Source organism: Myxocyprinus asiaticus, chromosome 15 (genome assembly GCF_019703515.2).
Source record: "Myxocyprinus asiaticus isolate MX2 ecotype Aquarium Trade chromosome 15, UBuf_Myxa_2, whole genome shotgun sequence".
Taxonomy (NCBI): domain Eukaryota; kingdom Metazoa; phylum Chordata; class Actinopteri; order Cypriniformes; family Catostomidae; genus Myxocyprinus; species Myxocyprinus asiaticus.
In genome coordinates, this window is record NC_059358.1 from 157980 (window position 1) to 179574 (window position 21595).

Genomic DNA, 21595 nt, shown 5'->3' on the forward strand with positions numbered 1-21595 from the left:
CAACCACAACAAAGACACGAGCAGGTCACGACCTGCAAAATAACGACCCGCTGCAGAAACGCCAGAGAGTTGAGCTGGATTTCAGCGCACCTGCAGGAGCGTCCGTCACACTCGACACGCTGCGCTCCGTTCTGACGCTCTGAATCTCACCAGAGCTCACGCTGTAAACGTGGGAGAGATTGAGGAAAGACTTAATACCCCCCGCTCGGTTCCGCTGTGCAGATTGAACAAACAGAGCGCTGGCAGCGAGGGCATGACTCACTGTTCCCTGTTCTGTTGGCAAAAATACTGCAAATCCAACATCACATACCCAGAATTCATGTGTGATGAGCTGCACTGCATTCACACTGGTGAATGATGTTGGGTGGGACTCAAACACACTCACTACATGAGAATGTACAGAGCTTCTCTCGACTCCTGAAGGGACTCAGAGGTCAGAGGTCAGGGGTCCTGTGAGGTCTGTTCAGTGTCTGCGCAGCCGCAGGTGAGAGCCTGTTAACACGTTCAACACTGACAGCAATTAGCCAAACATCAGTGTTCACAAACACACGTCAAATTCACAAATCACTTCAGTGTGTTGGAGATGTTTGAACACAAATGGAGCTACAGCTGCTCTACAGCACACACAACACTGTAAAACCATTTACTCACCCTCATGTTGTTCCAAACCTCTATGACTTTCGTCTGTGGAACACAAAAGATGATGTTGTGAATGAGTCATTAAAATATCAGAAATGGAATTAATACTAGAGAACGTGATTATTTATTATATCAGTAGGGTTAAACCCTCCAAAAATTGCCCCCATTGACTTCCATTGCAAGTGTCTCACTGGAACACACATTTAAAGAAAAGGTAATCAACATCATGACACAAATGCTGTCGATTGAGCTGAACCCGGAATATTCCTTTAACTTCTGATGTTAAAAAATAAAAAGGTCATTACTCGTGGAAATACAGATTCTTTATTTCAAAAATGAAATTTCAACTTTTTTCACATTACAGATATCTGAAATTAACATTGCCACTAGTGAAAACTGAATTACAAAAATGAGCATTTTCACCAGTTATAATTCAATTGTTATCAGGAATGGATATTTCCGAGAGTAATGACATCATTTTTAATAAATAATTAACGTTTTTACTAGTGCAAATTTAATTACTGATATCAAAAATGAACAATTTCACTAGTAGTAATTCCATTCCTGACAGCAAGATTTAGCATTTAAACTAGTGAACTATAAGAAGTATAATTCATATCCTGCACATGATTAAATGTAGAACGTGACTGCAATAATCGTATGGATTCAGATGACTTCTTACATAGTTACATTAAAATATTTAGGAGCTTGACCTCCTGGTCACTGTATGTTTTCATCATATGCAAAAGAGCAGCGTGAACATTCTGCATAACATCTCTCTTTTGTGCTCCACAGAATAAAGTCATACAAGACTGGAACAGCATGAGTAAATAATGACTGAATGTTTTGGGTGAACTGTCCCTTTAATGGTTGCAGAATAGAGTAAACCTGGACAGATCTGCTGTGGTGAGGTCACAATAAACATCGGCGGACAGGAAGTTAAACTCTCCGGTCAGTTTATGAGCAATGAAGGACTTTTTTCACCAAACAGCGGCGTGACTTCAAACACTCGTGTCTCCATTAGGTCATCGAGTCGCTCTTTGGCCTCACTGATGCTTTGCTTTGGTTACACCAACGAGAAACAGCAACACGAGACGGCGCCCAGGTGGATCTGAGACCATAGAGATCAGACTCTCAAACCGCAGTCGAACTGAAGCACACGCCGCGAGACCGTCAGGATGAGCCGCTTTCAGTTCATCACCATCAGAGCAGCGGCTCACTTCACATGAACAACACAAAACACTGTTACCATAGAAACACATCCACATCAGCACCAGCGACTAATGATGATGTCCATCTGTTTTTTCAACAGTGATGGAACAATAAGTGTTTACAACAAGATATTCACAGTCTGAATCAGTTCAATCCAACTGCAGATTCTGAAGGTGTTGTTTATATAAATGAAGTCACACATGACGTGAGACACTGAAGAAACTGTGATGTGACGTTAGGGGTCGCCACAGTGGACCATCTGTTATCTGCATATTTGACTTGGCACAGGTTTTACACCAGGTGCCCTTCCTGATGCAACCCCCAGTGGCTAGGGGACTCTCACTCACACCTACGGGGCAATTTAGAGTCTCCAATTCACTTAACCTGCATGTTTTTGGACTTGTGGAGGAAACTGAAACACCCGGAGGAAACCCACGTGAACACAGGAAGAACATGCAAACTCCACACAGAAAGGCCCAGTTGAGCCGCGACTCGAACCCGGGACCTTCTTGCTATGAGGCGACAGTGCTAACCACTGAGCCACTGTGCCACACCCTTAAAGGAAATTGGGTTTTACAATATTTTAAATAAGTCTTAAATAAATTTTACTGTCATAAAATCACTTACTAACCACATCTGTGGAAAGATATAGACAATTTTACAACTTCGTTGTCATGACAACAACGTCAGAAAATGCTGTAAGCCGGTATTTGTCTATATCTTTCCACAGATGTGGTTAGTAAGTGATTTGATCACAGTAAAATCATGTTAACACACATATTGTTTATGTCTTGTGTCTATACTTTTGAAACAGTGAGTATTTTAATGTTTACAGATTATTGACCCCATTGACTTCCATTGTAAGTGTCTCACTGGAACACACATTTAAAGAAAAGGAGGGACGAGTCGAAATTAATTTTTGTGGTAATCAACATTATGACACAAATGCTGCTGATTGAGATTAACTTGTATTGAACACAGAATATTCCTTTAAGGAATTATTAGACTGCATGTAATCGCGGCTCCTGCTGATGTCAGACAGTTCAACTGAAACACAGTACAGCTCGCCCCTCTCTCACCTGTTATTTTAAACGTGTAATCCTGCTTATACAGGTGGAGGACATGTTTTCTCTCTTCAGCACTCAGTTAACATGCTTCACCCTCCACTAACTGCTCGCCGGAGCCGCTGACCCCGTTTGGCCTCGGGCAGAGAGCAGGAGAAGGTGCCGCCTGACTCACCTGAGCTGAAACCAGAGTCACACGAGCTCCTCAAGAGCCACATTTATTTCTCTTTCATGTAATTCTGCGCCTGATGATTTTATCTGGGGTTTAACGGCAATTTTGACAAAGCGTTGTGACCACGCGGCTCAGCTGCTACTGATCTCAAATAGATCGAGTTTCCGAGCTGAATTGGGGAATGTGTCGTGCCGGGAGAGGTCACGGGCAAAGCGCTGGAGGCTGTGAACTGGGAAAGGTCGGACTGTTTTGACTGCCTGTCAATTATCGGTTGATTTTGGAACGAGGGGTCACCGAGAACCAAGAGGAAAAAAAGATTTGGTTTCATAACAGTGTCTAGAAGGCCACGAACACAAACTTTGAGAGTCTAAAATGTTTGCAGTTAGCCACAACGAAACTCCTACTTAGCAGATGATTAGTGGTCAAACGCAGACGGAGGAACTCTTGGAGCGGCAAGCGGGAGAAAGAAAACACTGATGAACTTCTCAGCGAGGGGAGTGCATGTGAGCGAGAGGTCTCATAGCAGGAGATCAAAGGTCAGAGTCAAATAAGGTCTGAACCTTCAAGAACATGAATGTGAGCTTCAGCGGCGCGCCAACCTTCAACAAACCGGCCACGGGGCCGCGAGCCGAACAAAAACGTCTCCGCTTCAGCAATCAAAACAACTCGCAGGCCAGAGATTTTCATTCCAAACAACAATCACACCAGTACACACCTCTCCAACGGTGTCACGCTCTGCAGGGAAACACAACAGAACTGAACCCTGAGTGAGAGCTCTTGTGCCTGTCATGATGAATACACATCAGAGCGGGACGTCCTGAGAGCAGAGGAACAGAGGAACAGAGGAACAGAGTGTGGGAGGGCCGGGGATTTCCTCTCGTACCGCACTCATCTACTCTGAGGTTTTTCTTCAAGCCCACCAGATGTTTGTCCAGCCTAATTCTCTTCTTCTGTTCCTCAGGTGAGGAGCTGCAGATTAAAGCTCAAGTGTGTAACGGATGTTCAAGCACTTTCTGGTATCTCAGTTGAATGTTGAGAGTCACTATCAGTAATCCATTGGTGGTTCCTGAAGAGTGTAAACACTGTGACTATTAAAACATCATCTGTTTGAGCGGCCCGACATGTCAACTTCTGACTCAACCAATGGAGGGAGTTTGGGGCGGGACAGTTTGTTAATCGCAACAGTGGATAACGGAGTACAAGTGTTTGGGTAACCTGTTTGGAAACATCATTAGGGGCCAAGAAGCGAAGGTGTGGAGCCACTGTTTTTCTTTATTTTTTTTATTTTTTTATTATCCTTTTATTCCCCAATTTGGAATGCCCAATTCCCAATGCGCTCTAAGTCCTCGTGGTGGTGTAGTGACTCGCCTCAATCCGGGTGGCGGAGGATGAATCTCAGTTGCCTCCGCGTCTGAGACCGTCAATCCGCGCATCTTATCACGTGACTTGAGCGTGTTACCGTGGAGACGTAGCGCGTGTGGAGGCTTCACGCTATTCTCCGCGGCATCCACACACAACTCACCACACGCCCCACCGAGAGCGAGAACCACATTATAGTGACCACGAGGAGGTTACCCCATGTGACTCTACCCTCCCTAGCAACCGGGCCAATTTGGTTGCTTAGGAGACCTGGCTGGAGTCACTCAGCACGCCCTGTATTCAAACCCGCGACTCCAGGTATGATAGTCAGCGTCACTGTTGTGAAAAGTAGGGCTGTCAATCAATCAATTCATTTTTTATCTGATTAATTAATAGAATGAATTACAATATATAATTATATTAATATTTGCTTTGGAAGGACCTCAAAACAAAAATAATTTAATATATTGGGTCTGTTCCAAAACTTAGTGAGCTGCCTCGCTGTCTCCTCCTGAACTGAAATGGAGCCTCATATCAGAACGATTTGGAACGCTCTTCATATGCGGCAACCCAAATAGTGGACGAGTAAAGCACTGATAAGACAACACAAAAAGTGGTTTCAGAAGTCAATATATATAGTTTATTTCCATATTATTGAACATTATTGAAGTCTATCAATGGCCTTCAGTTCACAGCGATCTATTTTGAAACTGAATTCATCAATCTGTCTGAGATTTATTATAAGATCTTTTCTAAGGACACGTCAGTGTACACATGCATCAGACGGACACTTCTGAAGCGTCTCACTTTAGATGCATCGAGTTTTTAGGTCGCTGTGGGGAGATAAACGTAGTTTGAACTTGAAAGCACTCTCGAAACCCTTGCATTCAGAATTGTGCTCTGTCCAGTTGTGTTTGAACACAAGAACGCGTCCTCGTCTTGTGCTGTCGCTGGTGTCAAGTCTGAGTGTGTTTTGTTGCCTGTACAGTTGGAGTTTCGCTTACTGCCCACTGCTGAAAACAGGTGGTATTCAGGCTTGAATTGCTCCGATGGTTGGAATATTCCTTATTATTACAGTCTGGGGCATGATTAATTGCGTTCATTTTTTTAACCCGTTCATCTGAAATAATTGATCACACTGAATAACGCTTTATATCAATAGCCCTAGTAACAATGTGTGAAATTTGGCACACTGGTGTAGGAGAGACTGAAAATTCCATGTGGCAAATTTGGAGTCTCTACATCAAAGCCTCTAGCGCCACCAACTGCTCAACGTCAAAAGACCTAGAAACTAAAATGAAAGGACACCATGGTTTCAATTTCCAAGTTGATTTTCTTCCATTTTGAATTTTCTGAATAAACACACCTTTTCGAACTGTCCTGGGCCATGTGCAGTATGAAAGTTGGTTCATGTCATAGCCATCATACCCTGAAGGTACCCGGGCAGTTTTGGCACAGCACCACCTACTAGTCAAGAAATATGAACAACGGCTTTTTCTTATAAAGTTTGAATAGTTTGGCCTAAAATCATGAGACAGGTCTCTTTAGGTTCTTTGGGGCATAACGAGTCGAATGATGCCCAATGTTCTCATGTCGGCCATACTGGGCATTGGACATTTTTAATTCTGTCATGAAATGCTGTATTTCACAAGCGCACTGGCGTATCGTTACGAAACTTGTTGTGCGTCATCAACACCATGCCCTGAGAGTACCTGAGAAGACCAGCGCCACCTAGTGGTCAAAACATTTTTTTTAATGCTTTTAACTTTTGATTAATTTGGCATTTTGTCATGAGACTGGCCTCTTGACATTCCTTAGGTAACAATTCGAGTACAATGATGCCAGTTTTGCCAGGCTTGGCCATATTTCCTGTCCACTATTTTGAATTTGATTGAAAACCTACTTTTTCAAACTCCTAGAGCATTCATCCGTACAGAGAAAGATGAACTGAGCAGAGCAGAGGTATGGGACTGTTAAACATCTTGTCCTGAACCCAGCTGAACTCTGGGTAGTGATGGTCTGTGGGGGGGAGGATGATTCAGCCAGCCCAATGCAGTCAACATCACACACACAATCAGATCCAGATGTGACTTACACACACACACACAAATGCAAGGATGTGTAGATCGCATGTTTAACTGTGCTCCCAGCAACCAGTGCATTCATAAACACACACTACAGAGCTCTCGTGTGTGTGTGTGTGTGTGTGTGTGTGTGAGTATGTGTGAGTGTGTGTGTAGTGGTGTGTAAGTGAGTGTGTGTAGTGTGCGTGTAGTGTGTGAGTGAGTGTGTGTAGTGTGAGTGTAGAGTGTGTGTGTGTGTGTGTGTGTGTGAGTGTGTGTGTAGTGTGAGTGTAGAGTGTGTGTGTGAGTGTGTGTGTAGTGTGTGTGTGTGTGTGTGTAGTGCGAGTGTAGTGTGAGTGTGTGTGTGTAGTGTGTGTAGTGTGTGAGTGAGTGTGTGTGTAGTGTGAGTGTAATGTGAGTGTAGTGTGTGTGTGTGTGTGCGTAGTGTGTGTGTGTGCGTGTGTGTGTAGTGTGAGTGTAGTGCGAGTGTAGTGTGAGTGTGTGTGTAGTGTGTGAGTGAGTGTGTGTGTGTGAGTGTGTGTGTGTGTGTAGTGTGAGTGTAGTGTGAGTGTAGTGTGTGTGTGTGTGCGTAGCGTGTGTGTGTGTGAGTGTGTGTGTAGCGTGTGTGTGTGAGTGTGAGTGTAGTGTGTGTGTGTGAGTGTGTGTGTAGTGTGAGTGTAGTGTGTGTGTGTGTGTGTGTGTGTGTGTGTAGTGCGAGTGTAGTGTGAGTGTGTGTGTGTAGTGTGTGTAGTGTGTGAGTGAGTGTGTGTGTGTGTAGTGTGAGTGTAGTGTGAGTGTAATGTGAGTGTAGTGTGTGTGTGTGTGTGGCCATACGTCTGCAGGTGTCTTGTTGGTGGTCGTCAGTCCCACATTAGCGCGCAGGAGCTGCTGCAGTAACTGCACCTGAGACACGCTGAGAAACAACTCCAGACTGGACGTCACATTCAGCTCCAAACTGTGACCGCACACCACCACTTCCTGTACAGAGAGATTATTATTATTATTATTGTATGGTACTCCACTCATTTATTTACTTTACACTTTTTATTTTGCACTATTTTTCAGTTCAGTTATTTATTATGAACATTCAACTGGGAAAATTTAAGTAAAACACAGATAATCACTGACAGCTTTTGTCAAAAATAATAATAATAAAAAAAAAAAAAAATAAAGAAAATAAAAAATAAAAAATAAAAAAAATCACACCATTCCAAAAATAAACTTCAAGCTCCTGTATGAATGTGAGTGTGTTTTTAAAGCTCCATTCTGACAGAATTAAATAACATGTCACATCATCGCTGCTCTGCTCTTCAGGCTTGTGTAAATTGAAATCAGCTGCTGATGTTTGTTTAGTCACTTTTACAGTATCTGAAGCCAAAAATGACATTTATAAACACTTTACTAAACGAAACAAGTAACCAGTTTAAAGGGACAGTTCACCCAAAAATGAAACATTCTCTCATCATTTACTCACCCTCATGTCATCCCAGATGTGTATGACTTTCTATCTTCAGCAGAACACAAATGAAGATTTTTAGAAGAATATTTCAGCTCTGTAGGTTCATACAATGCAAGTGAATGGTGACCAGAACTTTACTAAAAATGTTCACTTTTTTACTATAAATTATTTTCCCTGCTCAGCAGGTGGCGATATGCATGAAGAATGAAAATCACCAAAAACAAAAGAATGAAGTGAAAGTGAAAATGGAGATTTATAGTATAAAATACTTAAATATTGATGTGTTTCTCACCCATACCTATCATATCACTTCTGAAGACATGGATTAAACCACTGGAGTCTTATGGATTATTTTTATACTGCCTTTATGTGCTTTTTGGAGCTTCAAAGATCTGGTCACCATTCACTTGCATTGTATGGACCTACAGAGCTGAAATATTCTTCTAAAAATCTTCATTTATGTTCTGCAGAAGAAAGAAAGTCACACACATCTGGGATGACATGAGGGTGAGTAAATGATGAGAGAATTTTCATTTTTGAGTGAACTGTCCCTTTAACATGAAAATATTACAGAGCTAACACTGAAAAACTGTTTGTGTGTTTCGAGTAAAACTGCTCACTGTCGCTCATGAGTGAAAGACACTTACAACTGTCGCCATGACAACTTCACTGTGTACACAACAGACACACACACACACACACACACACACACACACACACACACACACACACACACACACACCCCTTAAACCCACAAATAAAAAACAGTAAACTCAAACCCGCCACCTAAACCACAAACACACAACTATCAACCAGCACAGACATGACCTTAAACCCCAAACAGACGCGACCCTTAACCTGTGTGTGTGAGTCTGTGTGAGTGTGTGTGTGAGAGAATGTGAGTGCGTATGTGAGACTGTGTGAGAGTGTGAGTGCGTGTGAATGTAAATGCGTGTGTGAGACTGTGTGAGAGACAGTGAGAGTGTGTGTGAGTGCGTGAGTGAGTGTGCGAGTGCGTGAGTGTGTGAATGCGTGTGTGAGACTGTGTGAGAGAGAGTGAGAGTGAGAGAGAGTGTGAGTGCGTGTGAGAGAGTGAGTGTGTGTGAGAGTGTGTGTATGTGTGAGAGACAGTGTGTGTGAGTGAGAGTGAGTGCGAGTGCGTGTGTGTGTGAGTGTGTGTGTGTGAGAGAGTGAGAGTGAGAGTGCGAGTGCGTGTGTGTGAGACTGTGTGAGAGAGAGTGAGAGTGTGTGTGAGTGCGTGAGTGAGTGTGAGTGCGTGAGTGTGTGAATGCGTGTGTGAGACTGTGTGAGAGAGAGTGAGAGTGAGAGTGTGAGTGCGTGTGAGAGAGTGAGTGTGTGTGAGAGTGTGTGTATGTGTGAGAGACAGTGTGTGTGAGTGAGAGTGAGAGTGCGTGTGTGTGTGTGAGTGTGAGTGCGTGAGAGTGTGAATGCGTGTGAGACTGTGTGAGAGACAGTGAGAGTGTGTGTGAGTGCGTGTGAGTGTGCGAGTGCGTGAGTGTGAATGCGTGTGTGAGACTGTGTGAGAGAGAGTGAGAGTGTGTGTGAGTGTGAGTGCGTGTGAGAGAGTGAGTGTGTGTGAGAGTGTGTGTATGTGTGAGAGACAGTGTGTGTGAGTGAGAGTGAGTGCGAGTGCGTGTGTGTGTGTGTGTGTGTGTGTGAGAGAGAGTGAGAGTGAGAGTGTGAGTGCGTGTGTGTGAGTGTGAGTGCGTGTGTGTGAGTGTGTGTGTGTTTGTTGTGTGTGCTAGTGAGTGTGAGATGTACCTCTGTGGGTGTGTGCTCGGGGACGAGGGGTTTCCTGTAGATCACAGCAGGAGCTGCAGTCACACGAACAGAGAAATCTGTGATGATGGGAGACAGAATCACACGCTTCTCCTGCTGTCTGCGAATACTGCACACACACGCACACACACACAAACACACACACACACTTCAGTGAGTCATTTCAGTAATTTCTACAGGAGTAAGAGACGCACACAAAGCCAACACAAAACACACGTGTCAAGTTTGTGTAATCTTTGCGTTCATGTTGGTTTCACACATTTGTAAAAGGCATTTATAGCATGTTCTCCAAAAAATTGGTCATGTGGTGTAACCAAGTAAAAGATATTAAAATACTTTCCTTGCACCTTGAAAACATGTGTACGCAACTTAATCATTCATTTCAAAACATATTTCAAACATATTTATCAAGATATATAGTTCTCAGGGTTACACCACATGACTTTGATTTGGTGGACAAAATTAAATTAAACATTCATCATATTTTGTTACACTGCTTTTTATTTTATTTTTTATCCCCTTTTCTCCCAATTTGGAATGCCCAATGGAGGCTTCACGCTATTCTCCGCGGCATCCACACACGACTCACCACACGCCCCACTGAGAGCGAGAACCACATTATAGTGACCACGAGGAGGTTACCCCATGTGACTCTACCCTCCCTAGCAACCGGGCCAATTTGGTTGCTTAGGAGACCTGGCTGGAGTCACTCAGCACACCCTGGATTTGAACTCACGACTCCAGGGGTGATAGTCAGCGTCAATACTCGCTGAGATACTCAGACCCCCCAGTGCTTACTTGGGTATCTCAGCGAGTATTGGCGCTGACTATCACACCTGGAGTTGCGAGTTTGAGAAAAAGGGAGGAAAAAAAATAAATATTAATCAAAGATTACTGTGCACTACTCATACAAAATGTATTTATTTTTTTCAAGAATTTTAAGCTTTTAATGAGAAAAAAATGATTTCAAATGACTTTGAACTCAACAACTGAAAACTTGTTCTTCATAGTTGAGGTGTATTCAGTTCGTTGTTTTGAACTGCATTTGTAATTTATTTTTGAATAATTTAAAGATTGGACAAACAAATGAGTGTCACGTCACTAACCCTTAAACAGATCTAAGAGTCGCACCAGAGATAGTTCAGCAGACACAGACCACTGCTTGTATTAAAATAAATGGGAGAAGTTGAACTGCCTTACAGGTAAATGAGCCAATCAGCTTTTAGATACAGACATCACCTGTCAGTCGAGAGCACATGCACATTAGCTGAACTAGCCTGAAGAATAGCGTTTTGTTTTAGCATGATCTGAGGTGAAGAAACACAATTTATGATACTATTGTTGATCATGTTCTTGACCAACCGTTTAGGAGATTTCAGTCTTCCCCCATTCAAGTAGATAGAGCTGCACTTTTATCATTGAAAACAGCTGCCCAAGAATGTTCCAGAGATGACCGCCGAGTGGACTGACTTGCCTTGATAAGGACTTTGGTGCTACACTCTTAATGACAGCAGCGTTTCACACTGAAGTGATAAACATTCATATCTGCACACCGAGACTGATGATTAATTACTGTCTGATCGTTCGTTACACTCAGAGCTTTACCTGGAGATTCAACAACAGGTGCTGCAGTGATGCTGGTGCTACCTGCTGCACACACACACATACACTCACGCACTCATGCGCACTCACTCACTCACTCGCTCACGCTCACTCGCTCACACGCTCTCACTCGCTCACACCCACTCTCACACACACTCTCACTCGCTCACACGCTCTCACTCGCTCACACCCACTCTCACACACACTCTCACTCGCTCACACGCTCTCACTCGCTCACACCCACTCTCACACACACTCTCACTCGCTCACACGCTCTCACTCGCTCACACCCACTCTCACACGCGCTCTCACTCGCTCACACGCGCTCTCACTCGCTCACACGCGCTCTCACTCGCTCACACGCGCTCTCACTCGCTCACACATGTGCTCACACACTCTCACTCGCTCACACACGCTCTCACTCGCTCACACGCTCTCACACACGCTCTCACTCGCTCACACACGCTCTCACTCGCTCACACACACGCTCACACACACTCTCACTCGCTCACACACACTCTCACTCACTCACACAGTCACTCACACACATGCACTCACTCACTCATGCGCTCACACACTCTCACTCGCTCACGCTCACTCGCTCACACGCGCTCACTCGCTCACACACGCTCACTCGCTCACACACGCTCTCACTCGCTCACACACATACACTCACTCGCTCACACACGCTCACACTCACGCTCACTCACACGCTCACACTCACACGCTCACACTCACACGCTCACACTCACACGCTCACACTCACACGCTCACACTCACACTCACACGCTCACACTCACACACTCACACACTCACACTCACACACTCACACACACACACTCACACTCACACACTCACACACACACACTCACACTCTCACTCAGTCACTCACACACATACACTCACACACTCATGTGCACTCACTCCCTCACTCGCTCACTCATTCACTCATACACACACACACACACACACACACACACACACACACACACACACTCACACGAAGAGATCAAATGTTCATGGCGGGCTCCCACGCTCCAACTGACACACATGGACCGTGTGATCAGAACAAACACACAGTGTTTTATAAGGTGTGTTAATCGCCACATCTGCTGCTATTAAAACAATCACACAGAGAAGCGTCTGATATTTATGCATGCGCTGGATTAGAGTGGATTACTGCCGACACACCAATGGAGCGTTTCCGCTAAAGATCCAGTTACCTGAACAGGTGCCAGAGAGATCACATGACCTCACAGGAGAGAACACACTGTATTACAGTCTAACAACTCTCTCTCTCTCTCTCTCTCTCTCTCTCTGCAGCAGCTTTCAGTGTTAATGATCATTATCAGACAGATAATCCATTTCCTGTCAGGGGATCATGTGATTTTAGGCTTGTCTGCTTGTTCATAACTTCTTAAGCTAAGTCAAATAATTATGATAGTAAACAAATGACACTAATAAACAAACACAACTACACACTTCTGCACAAAACAGGATTCAACAACACATTTAAGCAACTACTGTATATTTATCCTCCTGAGATCGAGTCATGACAGAGTTTTGGGGGTCTAATCCGGTGTCAGAAATGTATTTTCCATTAAGGGGCAATATTTTCTAACCTTATTTTAATGACTCCGTGTCATCCTTTTATGTCAAATACTTCAATTAATCACTTTGTATAATGAAATACTGTAGGCCACTTTTTCCCAACCTGTTTTTCCGTAAATATCCCGACAGCACCGTCAGTAAAGCTCAAGTACCTCTTCATCGACACAAAACCAAAGATGTGTACCAAAGACTAAATATCATTTAACATTATCGTAAATATTGTAATATCCCTGATGTACAAAATGAAAAGATGAAATTGCTGAATATGATGTTTATATCAACAACAATAAAACCAGGCCATAAAAGCGGTGAAACTTGTAATTTGAACAGATTAATGCTGTTAATTAAACAGGGGACCATTTTAACTTGGTTAAAAATATTTTATCGTTAGTTTTTCATCATCTTTTTATTGCTAGGCCCACATGTTTATTTTTTATATGCATAATTTCTGCTATTTACTGGTGTTTACATTAATATGTAGAACTCGTGCTAAAATGGTACTGTCTCTTTAAGAAAACCGGCAGTTCAGTGTTTGTTTTGGTGGTTGAGCGCATATTAATGAGAATGAAGTCACACGGCCTCTTTCATTTAATGTTTCTATTTGTTGTTTTTAATCAACAGCTGACTGTAGAGAACATAAACGATATTAAAAGACATTATTCAATGATAAATGTGTTAATCTCGTCTTTAGACACACATTACACAGAACGACACAAAACAAACTTTTACTGTCAACACACGGTGAAAAGATCTCACTGCTGAAAGTCACATATTAAAAGATCAATTTGGGGATTTTAAGAATAGATATCGAGATCGTACAATTGAAGAATGCAATTACAGAAATTAATTATATTTAACAAACATAATCCCTATTATTTTAAAGGAGCACTCATTATTTAAATATTTTCCTCATTTAAAAAGTTTTACTTCTAATGAAATAAATAGTAATTCTGAAACATATGTTTAAAATCATGACTGCTCATGTGAGATGAGGACTGTAGTCATATCAGTAACCGTATAAAAGCGGTTTTATTCTGCGTGGGGCAGGGGCGCACTCATGGGAGCAGCCATGTTGTGATCACATGACCAGTCGAATACTACTCGCTTAATCTCAGTAACTTCCTGTTATTGGACACTTTCATTCATGGATTAAATGAATCATCTGACTGGCTGATTGTGAATAGTGAATTTCTTCTACAATGACATCTATCACTGAATGATGCAGCATCCACACCACTAGATGTCACTGTAAGTCCAAGATGACACGAGCAAAAAGTTTGTTTTATAGGTTAAACAAAGCAAAATCCAATTCTTTTCCGCCCAGTTGGGAATCACAGCTGAAGACTGTTATTAATCAAATGAAATCTACATCAATAATATTCGTAGGCGTACTGGCACTCTTTAAATATTCTCTTATATTCAATTCAACATCATGTGTGCATATTTCAGTTACAATATCAACACGCATGTTTCATTAATTTGATCATTAGAAGCTGGAAAGATAAAGTGTTAGTTGTTAGGAAGGTTTATTTTCAGTCAGAGATGCAAACAAACACAGAACTGATGCGGATGAGTGCACGGGTAAAGTGTGCGTCTGGTCTTTGTGGGTCGACAGTGCTGACTCGGCAACATCTGCAGGACGGGGTTAGGGTGTTACCCTACTCACCATACGTTTCCACTGGCGCGTTCTGAACGAAGGTGATAATGTTCCGAAAAATGTCACTGAAAACAGAAATGGATTCCTAAAATCCCAAGATGAATGTTTTATACCGTCTCAAATCTTTCAACTCAAGATCGTGACGCATGTATTTATAAATAAAACATGGATTCAACAACTGTCGTATGGATCACCTTTATGATCCCTTTATGTGCTTTTCGGAGCTTGAAAGGTTTGGACCCCATTGACTTGCATTGTATGGATATAACACATCATATCTCCATCTAAATATCTTCATTTGTGTAACGCAGAAGAAAGAAAATAATACGAGTTTGAGAAGATATAAGTGTGAATAAATTACGAGAGAATTATCATTTTTGGGTGAACTATTCCTTAAAGTGCTGAAGACAATGATTATATTTTAAGACTTCAGTTTTCCACAGAAGATTATTTACAGTGATGACTATAAGAGCGAGCAGACTCTTGTGGTAAATGTCAACAGCGCACTGAATGAACACATAAACGGTTCTCTTACTATCACTAGTGTTTATTTACCAACGGCTGCCTTTCCACCAATCAGGTAAGACTAGCATGCAAATCAAGTCACATTAATATTCATGAGGTGATCACTGCAAACCTGCTGGCCATGTTCCACTCCAGCGCGGGATTCTGGGAGCTTCTCTCCACTTCTGACGGAGCTCCGCCCACTGACCCCTCACGCTCCGGTCGCAGGTCGTCCCAGTGAGCTGTACCCATGTTTATGCTCTGAAGGTCGATCTGATACTGACGATCTTCGACCTCTGACCCCGGGTCACGCAACACTCCCAGATTTAACGCCCGTCTGACAGAGAGAGAGAGAGAACAAGTCACGTCAAACTGATTGGTCAATTAAAGGGATAATTAAAATTGCATTTGTTATTTACTTACTGCCCTGAAGAGGCTATCTGACATAACTGATATTTGCATATATAACTGCACTACTGAAACACTCCAACATTCATTGATGTTTATGAAGACACACTATATTAAAAATCAAGTTTATTCAGTCTTGAGCGATATATCTGTAAATATCTTTTATGCAGCTCCTGAAGGTCACTACTGAATCATTATTTTCTATTATCTCTAATATTTGTGTAACTTCTGAAAGGGGTGTGTAAACTTATGAGACAAAAGAATGTATGTTAGAAGACACATTGTGTTTAGGTATTTTTCCCAGTTGAAATAAAGTCTAAGTTACACATAAAGAGAAACTGCATTATAGGAAACATCGCTCTGTTTGTTTTTTATTCACCAACCTGCAAACTCATTGATGTCACTTTGTTCATTCTTAAAAAAGTGTAAAAACCATTGTTTTGTTTTGATGACTGAGGATTCACTCCATTTACCGCACGACGAGATCTGTGAGCGACTCCTGTTGTCTCTCGTGGCGCTTCTCGTCCGGTGTGAGATTGGCTAAACACACCAACTATTCACCGCAGTTTACAAGTCAGAACTACATCTTCCAGTGGAATGATTGACACTTAATGAACTTGATTAATAAAATAATGTGCTATTTCAATTAAATGTCTTCAAGATTTTTATTATGCACTAAATATTTTATCAAATCAATAAGACACTTGATGTGTTATATGTGAATATTGTCACTCCGCTGTGTGTTGCATCTAACAACACATTTTAACTGAGAATATACTCAAAATATACTGTCACATGACACTGAGTGGCTTATTGCTGGACTGATAAGTTATGACATACAGATGATGGAGTTGAACAGCCCCTCAGTGGACAGATCTGACCGACACTGTACAATCTGGACATCAAACCACATTCACACACACACTTATGTGTGTTTGTGTATGAGTGTGTGTTTGTATGTGTCTGTCTGTGTGTGTATTTGTGTGTGTATGTGTCTGTCTATGTGTGTGTGTGATTGTGTGTGTGTGTCTCTGTGTGTGTGTGTATATATATATATATATATATATATGTGTGTGTGTATGAGTGTTTGTGTATTTGATCTGTGTGTGAGTGTGTGTGTGTGTGTGTGTGTGTGTGTGTGTGTGTGTGAGTGTGTGTGTATGTATGTGAGAGTGTGCGCAGCTCCAGAGGAGATTCACACAGCAGCAGATGACTGATGACTTGTCTGATGACATCATAAGGTTGCGGTCACTCTAATGGCCGTGTGCGCTGAGACTGTTAAGTAACAACAGCGGCGAGATTTACAGCGCGAATCTCGTTCAACTGCATTTAATTAGCGCCTGAAATGACTGTAATTAGTGGTGAGAGACACACCATTAACAGTTTTATCCAGCTGAGAGCCACGCAGCGAGTGTGTGTGAATGACAGACTCAGCATCAGGGTGACCACACGGACAGCACACTACTTAGGGTACAACATTCAGCCCTTCCTGCAGGCTTAAACATGCACACACATAATTATCATCATCATCATCATGAGACGTAATTTACAGCATGTTGACAGCAGGACGAGTTTCCTGTGAGCACGCTATGAGAACAAGCCGTTGTTTAGAAAGCGCTGCCACACACACACACAAACACAAACTCTGCATTTGCATTTCAACAACGTAATTGCTTAAGTCATTTATCAATCCTGTAGTTTCTATGTCAGAATACACAACCTGTAAACACCACCAACCATGTGTCTAACAGACAGACAGAGAGTTTCTGCTGAATTCAGTGCTTTAATCACAAACGGACATCAAATGATGATTGCATGCATACATTGTTACAATTCTGTGTTTGGGTGAGCAAAAGTGAGACTTCAAACAGACGTAACAAATGAAGACTGCATGCATTCATTGTGACAGTTAAACTGGATAAGTGCAATAAATTAAAAACATTTTAACATTTTTAAACTTTGGCCATTCAAAAATAGTTTTTTTTACATCAATCTACACTCCATACCCCATAATGACAAAGCAAAAAACAGATTTTTTGATATCTTTGCATATTTATTAAAAAAAAAGAACTGGAATATCACATTGACAGTATTCAGACTCTTAACTCGGTACTTTGTTGAAGCACCTTTGGCACCAATTACAGCCTCAAGTGTTTTTGAGTGTGATGCTACAAGCTTGGCACACCTATTTTTGGGCAGTTTCTCCCATTCTTCTTTGCAGGACCTCTCAAGCTCCATCAGGTTGGATGGGGAGCGTCGGTGCACGGCCATTTTCAGATCTCTCCAGAGATGTTCAATCGGGTTCAAGTCTGGGCTCTGGCTGGGCCACTCAAGGACATTCACAGAGTTGTCCCGGAGCCACTCCTTTGTTATCTTGGCTGTGTGCTTAGGGTCGTTGTCCTGTTGGAAGATGAACCTTCGCCCCAGTCTGAGGTCCAGAGCGCTCTGGAGCAGGTTTTCATCAAGGATGTCTCTGTACATTGCTGCATTCATCTTTCCCTCGATCCTGACTAGTCTCCCAGTTCCTGCCGCTGAAAAACATCCCCACAGCATGATGCTGCCACCACCATGCTTCACTGTAGGGATGGTATTGGCCAGGTGATGAGCGGTGCCTGGTTTCCTCCAGACATGACGCTTGCCATTCAGGCCAAAGAGTTCAATCTTCATTTCATCAGACCAGAGAATCTTGTTTCTCACCGTCTGAGAGTCCTTTAGATGCTTTTTTATGTGTCTTGCACTGAGGAGAGGCTTCCGTCTGGTCACTCTGCCATAAAGCCCAGATCGGTGGAGTGTTGCAGTGATGGTCGTCCTTCTGCAAGTTTCTCCCATCTCCACACATGATCTCTGGAGCTCAACCAGAGTGACCATCGGGTTCTTGGTCACTTCTCTTACCAAGGCCCTTCTCCCTCGATTGCTCAGTTTGGCCGGGCGGCCCGCTCTTGGAAGAGTCCTGGTTGTTCCAAACTTCTTCCATTTACGGATGATGGAGGCCACTGTGCTCATTGGGAACCTTCAATGCAGCCGAAATGTTTCTGTACCCTTCCCCAGATCTGTGCCTCGACACAATCCTGTCTCTGAGCTCTGCAGGCAGTTCCTTTGACCTCATGGCTTGGTTTTTGCTCTGATATGCATTTTCAGCTGTGAGACCTTATATAGACAGGTGTGTGTCTTTCCAAATCATGTCCAATCAACTGAATTTGCCACAGGTGGACTCCAATCAAAGTGTAGAAACATCTCAAAGATGATCCAGAGAAATGGGATGCACCTGAGCTCAATTTCAAGTGCCAAAGCAAAGGGACTGAATACTTATGTCAATGTGATATTTCAGTTTTTTCTTTTTAATAAATTTGCAAAGTTATCAAAAATCTGTTTTTTGCATTGTCATTATGGGGTCTGGAGTGTAGACTGATGTGAAAATAATAATATTTAAAGTATTTTAGCATAAGGCTGCAACATAACAAAATGTGAAAGAAAAGAAGGGGTCTGAATACTTTCTGAATGCACTGTATATGATGATTATATTGACCGTGAACTGGAAAAAAATAATAGACTGAGTTCGAAATGGCATACTACATACTGCTCTTACTATTTCTGCCACAGACTGATGTAGCAAAGCAGTAAAAGTAGTATGGGAAGTATGCCATTGCGAAGACAGCACACATTCGTTGTAACACATCCCAAAGTGGCAGCTCTCTGGCGTGGTGAGCAGCATTGAGTGGATGTTTTCCATACCAGTGGAAACATATTGTCACACACAAACACACACACACACACACACACAAACACACACACACACACACTCTTGTTACTCCAGTAAGAGCACCAATAAAGCAGCACCAGCCTCCATTGCTAGTTCTAAAGTGATGTTTCACTATATCAGAGCAAGAGACTTCTGAATCCGTGGCAGGAGAAAGTAGTTCCACTCACAAGAGCGTTTTAGTGACGAAAACCAAATAATATCTTGAGATAAAACCCAGAATGATGTCTTAAAGTGTGGTAACTGTGGTATAAGCAGAATAATTGAATCCAGTCCTGAATGATTTAAAAATAATGCACACCACAATGTGGCCACAAGGCAAATACAACCTTATTGTAGTGTTACCTATATAATTATATTTATGGATCGTCTGTATTAGGAACGGCCGTCCTCATCACTTCAAGAGGTTTTACTGTATGTGTGAGACTGTTTACAGACATTAATGAAGTATAACATCACAAGAGCATTTAAAGTGTTTTGTGTTGTTTCCATGTTTGTTTCTCAGAAGCTGCGATCATTCTAATCCATTTCAAAGAGAATATCTGTGTTGTGTGTGAAGACATTTGAAGAAAACAGCAGTCTGAGAAACAGCAGGATAAGTGTGATTTATCTCTAGTGTGTGTGTGTTTGTGTGTGTGTGTGTGTGTGTAATACAAGTGTTACGGTTGTGATTCTCACAGTGAGATAGTCTAAAAATAACATCAGAGAGACCACAACTACTCACACACACACACTATTCACACATTGGACCACACACACACACACACACTCACATTGAACCACACACTCACACACACATACACACTCACAATCACGCACGCACACACACACTCACAATCACTCACGCACTCACTCACAATCATTCACTTGCACGCACGCACACACACACACACTATTCACACATTGGACCACACACACACACACACTATTCACACATTGGACCACACACACACACACACACTCACATTGAACCACACACTCACACACACATACACACTCACAATCACGCACGCGCACACACACACACACTCACTCACTCACTCATGCACACACACACACTCACGCACACACACACACACACACACACACACACACTCACGCACTCAATCACTCACTCACGCACACTCACTCACTCACTCATGCACACACACACACGCACTCACAATCACTCACGCACACACACACGCACTCACAATCACTCACGCACACTCTCGCACACGCACGCGCACACTCTCGCATGCGCACACTCTCGCACATGCACTCGCAATCACTCACGCACGCGCACTCACACACGCACGCGCACGCTCTCGCACGCACACTTTTTTTTAAATTTGTGTGCAATTTCTTCTCTAACAGCTTCTCCTTATAGAGTCTGCGTCTGAATATCCATACTTCCCTACTATATAGAATGCCAAAGACAGTTTGGAATGTTCTGAACATTATCAGTGTTAATATGATGCTATGTGCATGTGCAACAAAGATACAGAGAATGTTGTTATGTTGTGTTGTCAAGCAGCGTGACTCGGTAAACAAACACAGTTCTGAAATGCATTCTGTGTGTGCGAACACACACACACACACACACACGTGAGCACTCACTGGTAGATGTCTTTGCGCAGTACAGAGCGCGGCAGTGGATTATCAGCCTGCGGAGCGACACTCACTGATCCGATCTTCAACACAACCGTGTCTTCCTTCCTGTCCTTCAGCTGTGGATCTACACACACACACACACACACACACACACACACACACACACACACATAATCATCATCTTCATCCTCTTCCTCACACGCGAGGCATTTCTGGGGGTGTAAAGTTCACTCACGTGTGCTGCTGTGCGCGTCCTCCAGGGGGCAGAACACACGAATCACGCTGGTGTTGACATAGATGAGCGGCAGACTGCTGGACGACAGCGCGTGGCCTCTCATTGGCTGTCCCGCAGAGTGCCGCTCTCTGACCGGGTGCCGTAGGTGAGGGGGCGGGGTGATGTGGAACACGCGTGCCACCGTCACCAGCAGGGGGCAGGAGAGGACGAGGTCGAAGGGTTGCGTCGTAAGCAGGATCTCGTGCAGGTACTGCGGCGAGCCGTCCGCCACTTCCTCACACAGGCGCTGAGCTGGCGCCGCGCGCTCCTGACGCGCCGTCAGCTTGTGCCGGACGTTCCGGGTCACAGCCTGCGTGTAGGTCACTGTCAGGAATCCGTGCTGCTGGTGAGACACTTCCAGAGCCTTGGCCGCCGTCTGTCAGAGGTCAGAGGTTAAAGCTCAACTGATCGAAACGCTACA

General features: G+C 43.2%; 1 protein-coding gene across 6 annotated transcripts in view; it reads right to left on the reverse strand.

The window, feature by feature from the left end:
• LOC127453075 (intermembrane lipid transfer protein VPS13B-like) overlaps positions 1–21595 on the reverse strand; it is a 194830-nt gene that overhangs the window by 59501 nt on the left and 113734 nt on the right. For 4 of the 6 annotated variants that reach the window (XM_051719104.1, XM_051719103.1, XM_051719102.1 and 1 more), the window contains exons 29-33: positions 21136–21550; positions 20907–21024; positions 15276–15479; positions 9751–9877; positions 7344–7487 (exon numbers count right to left, since the gene is read on the reverse strand). In XM_051719104.1, the coding sequence (XP_051575064.1) occupies positions 7344–7487; positions 9751–9877; positions 15276–15479; positions 20907–21024; positions 21136–21550 (1008 nt within the window). Of the gene's footprint in view, positions 1–7343; positions 7488–9750; positions 9878–15275; positions 15480–20906; positions 21025–21135; positions 21551–21595 lie in introns of those variants that run through there. The other 2 variants (XM_051719106.1, XR_007899358.1) reach the window with 2 other exon arrangements.